This window comes from Clarias gariepinus, chromosome 11 (assembly GCF_024256425.1).
Source record: "Clarias gariepinus isolate MV-2021 ecotype Netherlands chromosome 11, CGAR_prim_01v2, whole genome shotgun sequence".
Taxonomy (NCBI): Eukaryota; Metazoa; Chordata; class Actinopteri; order Siluriformes; family Clariidae; genus Clarias; species Clarias gariepinus.
In genome coordinates, this window is record NC_071110.1 from 31,796,727 (window position 1) to 31,802,500 (window position 5,774).

Sequence of the window (5,774 nt, forward strand, 5' to 3'; positions counted from 1 at the left end):
GACATGTGTGTTTTTATTTTTATTTTTATGAGTGTGTTTTTGTCTGTGTGTGCGTGTGAGCTTTGTGGGAAATTTAATAAAGATATAAATATTAGACTTACAGATATATTTATTTTTTCACTTGCGAATTCTTTCTTTATCTATTTACAATTTTCAAATGTGATAAAAACACCACGATCAACAGATTTTCCAATCGAGTATCATACAGTACATTATTTATTTATTTTTAAACTGAATCCAATCAGATTTCCCCTCATGCAGCTTCAGCAGTATTGATTTCTACCCAAAAGCATTTTGGTCTCACTTTCACAAACACTTTGCTATTTTTACAACCTTTCTGTGTTGGGGGAAAAAAATGGAAAAAAAGTTTCATATTAAAATATTAGATTTCCCTTTAATCCATTGATCCCTTATTTATAGAGAGAGTTACACCGGAGCGCTGTAGAGGTCTAGATTCCAATTGGGCCAAAAGGCTCTTTTTTGTCCCCTCTAACAGCGACTGTGAAAAAAAACTTTAAAAAATCGCAGGTTTATATTGTTTTATAAATGAAGATCGGTTCTATAGTAATGAATTGTTCATTAATGGATCATTGTTGCTATGGTTAAGGTGAAACATGTTTATTTAATATGCATGTAAGGAGTCTCCAGTGTCAGCAAGGGAAAGCTGGACAACACAAGCAATACAAGATCTGTTTCTGCTTTACTTTTGATTTGTGTAAAAGTGAGAAAAGCGAGAGAGAGAGAGATTGATGAGTTAGCGACTATTTAAAGCTGCTGTAAGTTAAAAATTATTTTATTGACGATCCGCAGCCTTAAACAATAAACAACAAAACGTCTCTATTTATTGTACTAAATCAGAGATTTACAACTAAAAGACCACATTCCATTGCATTGATTATTTCCCTTTAACTGCACACCCTGACATGTTTTTAATTCCGTCCATCCAGTTATAGAATCGATTCATCCTGCTAAACTAATGACTCAGAACTCGCCACATGAATATTGTCTGATCAGCCCCTAAAATAAATCTGCTCCTCTTGCAGGCCCTGTAGGGAATCACTGTAGGACTGTACAGATAAATCATTTCCTCTTAAAATACACAGCAGCGAGCGACACTAATGGCTGCTGCGCCAGCGGGAAAATGGCAGCAGCCTCGGTCTCACGGCTTCTTCCTCCACCTAGCGTTAGCTTCCGTATCTGCTACTGTGGGTTTCATTAAACTGCAGCATATATATACACTGTACACTGTTATAAAAAGTTTTTAACTCCAATATTTTAGTTTTTTAAAGTATGCTAATTTTATTTATTTTGTAAAAAATTGAATGTGAGAAAACAAAAACAACATAATTGTGAAATGTGTAACAAGAAAACTCCAAGCCTAACAGTACAGCATATCATATACAGTATTTAGTTATATATTTAAATATAAGAATAAAATATTCACGTTAGATGTTTGTACAGGGGCCTTATAGAATAACAGAACACAGTACTGAGAGTAAAAACTCGCTTTATTACCCTGCCACACTTATGCACTTATCCCAGTGTTTCAAGGTAGAAAGTCTTCTTAGTACACCAAAGTTTCTCAGAACGTGCCTGCTTCACGTCTGAAACGCCGGCCTCCCAGGAACTCCTTTAATGACCCAAACATGTAGAGGTGTCTTGAAACAAGGTCAGGACTGTCCGGGGGAATTTGGGTTGGTGAAGGTTAGTGCGTACAGTTCATACAGACAGATGCGTCTCATCTGTAAGTCGGTGACATCGATTTTCAAGGATCAGGGGGTCCACTCGCTAAATGTTCACAGGAACGGCTGCAGTGGTGTCCGAGCTACTTCGTAGAGTCTCATTACTGTACAGTGATTGAGGTCTTCTGTAAATGTCAATGTACAGTAAGTTTATTCACAAGGAAGTCCCGATTCGACTTGATAGCCCCTTGTAACATGTACTCTAAAGAAACAGTTGGAACTTGTTATATGATATTCACTATGATATTATAAAACCCAGACAATTATAGTTAAAAGTCATTTCTAACTCCATGCTCGTTTCTGAGCCAGTGCTGAAGGCGTTTATTGAAATTGCACAATAATCTCCTCTGAACAGTTGATATTGAGATGTATATCTGCTTCTTCTGCTCTGTAAAGCTTCATAACGGCTCTAATCTGAGGTGCTGGTTGTTAATTGGTGATTTCCGAGGCTGGTGACTCTAAATGAACTTCTCCTCTGCAGTAGAGCTCAGTTTTGGTCTCGTTTGGTCTTCATGAGATCCATGGAGTTTTATCATGGCGCTTGTTGGGTTTTTACAAACGCACTCGACACAATACTGTTCTTGCAAGAACTGTTCCAGAAAGGCTGGCCTCCATGTCTTAAAAATAACAACTTACTGTTCTAATTGTTGTTACGTAATTACCTAATTCCATATGTGTTATTTAATAGTTTTAAAGTATTTTGTATATTGTGTAGACTGTACAAAATAAACCACTAAACAAAAACAAAGAATCCGGCAAGTGATCCTTGATCAAGTAAGTGATCTGCAAGTGATTGTTTTGCGAGGTATATAGAATTATTATATTAGTATATATTATTATCCCTATTTTGGAAAAACATTAATAATTTATATTAGATTTGGGCTCTAAAGGAACAGTTTGGTCAATAAATTCCATGTGAGCTTTGTTAGTTTATTTGTACCGTAAGTCATTAAAAAATAAAAAAGTAAGACATGGACCATAAATCACACACAACCACAAACAAGCAGACCAACAATAAGGAAAGTCGCCAGTTTAATCACACCGTTTAATTCAAATGACTTTATTTCGCTTTCTTAACGTTTCATCTGTACTTTACAGTACGTACAGTTTTTTTTTTTAAGAAACTGATTGCAGTAACCTTAGAACAAAACAAAGCTGTTACAAAATGTTCGCTGCCATGAAATGATGGGGTCAAGTTCACAGGTACATACGGAAAGAGAGAAAGAAAGAAAGAAAGAAGGAAAAATAATCCTGACAGGAAACCGAGTTGTCTGGGTGTGGAAGGCTAACACGTGAGGCAGCTGTTTGCTAGCTGGACCTGGTAGCTTGTGTAAGTGCATTCACGTAAATCACTCGAACATATATACACATACACACACTCACACACGCACACACACATACGTCAACGTTCCGCAGGTGGGACGCAAAACTCACATTTTAGAGTAGGAGGACGTTTACTACGGAAATACGGTGGAGTTATTCGGACAGAGCGAATCTTTGAGTATTTCGCGGAAGGGGAAAATTTTAGCCTAAAGGGAAACGCTAGCCCTTTATGATTAGCTTCGCCTACTCTAAACTGTGAGGAAGTTAAATCGCACACAGGTCTGTGGCTGTGTCCCGAATGCTAGAGCTGTTCTAACATGTTAGTAGTAACTAATAGCTAACAACTCAAAAGTTAGCGTGTAACGTAAAGACTTGCAAAGAAATATAGCAAACTTTACTTGGAACCATTTGTATGGTACATTTATAGTGCATTATGGGTAATTATTAAAAACAAAAAAATAGGTTGTTTGCAGCATTCATTTCTCTAACTAGCTATGAACTCTAGCATTTGGGACACAAAAATGTTCGTAGTTTTATCAAGGCATCGAGAGAGAGCTCATTGGCTGACGGCGCTGTGGGCGGGGCTCGCAGTGTAAGTCAAGAGAAAAAAAAGCAAGCAAGTTTTACGCACAGTGAATGAACATGACGGAGAAACATAACATAGTATTTAAACAAAACGCAAAACATAGTCGAGTTAACGTAAACGTCGCAAATCAAATTATAAAGAATATGATTTATCTCTATCAGCACAGTAACCTCCTTTTTTTTTTTTTTTTTCTTTTTTTTGTTGTTTATTTGGCAACAAGCGAATAGCTTTTCTCAGTTTTGTACTGGAATCATCGTTACTTTCTATATAAAAACAAAAAATATGAAGATCAGCGCAAAGGTACAGTTGCTCTACGTTTCACCCGAGAGGTTACAGTAACACGTTTTTTTTCTTCCGATATTTAAAATATTTTTTATTATTTTTTTTTGTTGCGTTTCCTAATCAGTTTTACTTACAGGGTGCACCGAGATGCAGCGCTACAAGTTAATCCTCAACAAATCCACTAGCCTATTAAGAAACATGGACATAATATATTAATATTTTTTTATAATATATTTATATATATATTTATATATAAGGACAATGGATTCAAGTACATATATACAACGTTAATTGGAAAAAAAGCTTTGTGAGCTTCAATTTGAAAAATTCACAAACGAAAGGAGAATTATTTTCAAATAATAATAATAATAATAATAATAATAATAATAAGCAGAGCATTCATTGGTGTCGTACATTTCAGTCCATAAAAGTCACACACGGATTAGCAGTATGGTATTTTTTTTCCACAGATGGACACGGGAAGGTGATGGAACGAATTTTTTCCCCCCCAAAGAGAAAAACAGTTAAAATGATACCATGATGATGAGATTTCGTTAAAGTGACGTCCAACATGTCACAACTTGTGGAGTAAAACCACGACCATGAAAAAAAAAGAGTACTAATACTAATAACAATACTCATCTCTCGGCACATGCCTTCATTTTTTTTCTTTTTCATTTATTTTTTTTATATTTTTTCTTTTTTAAATTCTGTTGTTCAAGTAGTGCAACAAGAGATTCCATTTCCATTAAAACTCTCACTTGTGGGAATTCTAGCAAGAGCTGTTTCATATGAAAAGATACCTTAGAACCCCCCTGGTCTAGCTAAACGCTAATCTTAACCGTTTATTCCGATTCATTTCTCACGGTCGCTTCACGAACATTTGGGAATTCAGGAATGAGAAGTTATGAGAAGGGATTGCTCTCGCAAATCTGTTATAAATTCGTCCGCTTCAGCTAAGCTCCCTCGCTAGCTTTAAGTTTGCTAACAGGAAGAAAAGTATCACTACATTTAATGGTATTTATTTTGCTATTTAAACTTATTCGCTTTCGTTTTTTTTGTTTTATGCAAAGATTCCTGATAAGTCTTTCAGAGTTAGCTTACAGTTTACAGTTTTAGCGCTTCAGAGTCAAGCATTGTTTATACATATCTGCTAGCTAGACTGCGCTGCTAATAAAAGCTAACCACACAGAGGTGCTAATAACGTTCAGAAGAAGTTCAGGTGCTTCGTATAGTATTTAGCAAATCCTAAAACAACAACTTTCCGGACAGCGCTAGTTGCTAAGTCGCCTAGCTTCCTTTACCTTGTTTAATGTTTGACGCTCACGGTACATTTTCGACACATACTGAAGTGATTGCGTGGACAAATTTATCCAAAGTACCGGTGTCACTTTACCAAATTGTTAGATTTCGTCGCAGTTAACGCTACGTACTGTAGCTCTCGCTAGATTTTGACATTGTGACAAAACAAGCCAAAAAAAAAAAAACACAACAATTTCATCATAGAAAGAGTGTCTCGTTGCTTTCTTCTTTTAGGTCTTACAATCCTCATTTATTTTAAAAACAACAACAAAAAAAAAATCAACACTAAAGCACACAACTAGCCCATTCTGTTCAACTTTTGTAATTGGAAGTGTACCTAGTTTTTTGCGTGCAAGGAGGCACGTTTTATACTGAATGGAAATGCAAACAGTCTGACGGAGAGAGAGAGCGCGAGGAAAAGGCGGGAGAAGGAGTGAGAGGAGGAATGAAGAAGAGAGGGATAAGGAGCATGGTGGCGAAGGAGTGCAGCGCCGAGCATTAACACTTGAGTAGAGGCAGGACGAAGGGCAGGAGGAGGA

The 5,774-nt window shown here is 36.4% G+C and overlaps 1 protein-coding gene across 2 annotated transcripts in view; it reads right to left on the reverse strand.

Moving 5' to 3' along the window:
- Positions 1–5,198: 5,198 nt before the first annotated feature.
- The window catches only part of lsamp (limbic system associated membrane protein), a 713,842-nt gene continuing 713,266 nt past the window's right edge, over positions 5,199–5,774 (reverse strand). For both annotated transcript variants that reach the window (XM_053507446.1, XM_053507445.1), the window contains one exon: positions 5,199–5,774. This exon is cut by the window's right edge and continues 57 nt beyond it. In XM_053507446.1, coding sequence (XP_053363421.1) covers positions 5,734–5,774 — 41 coding nt within the window. In that variant the 3' untranslated portion in view covers positions 5,199–5,733.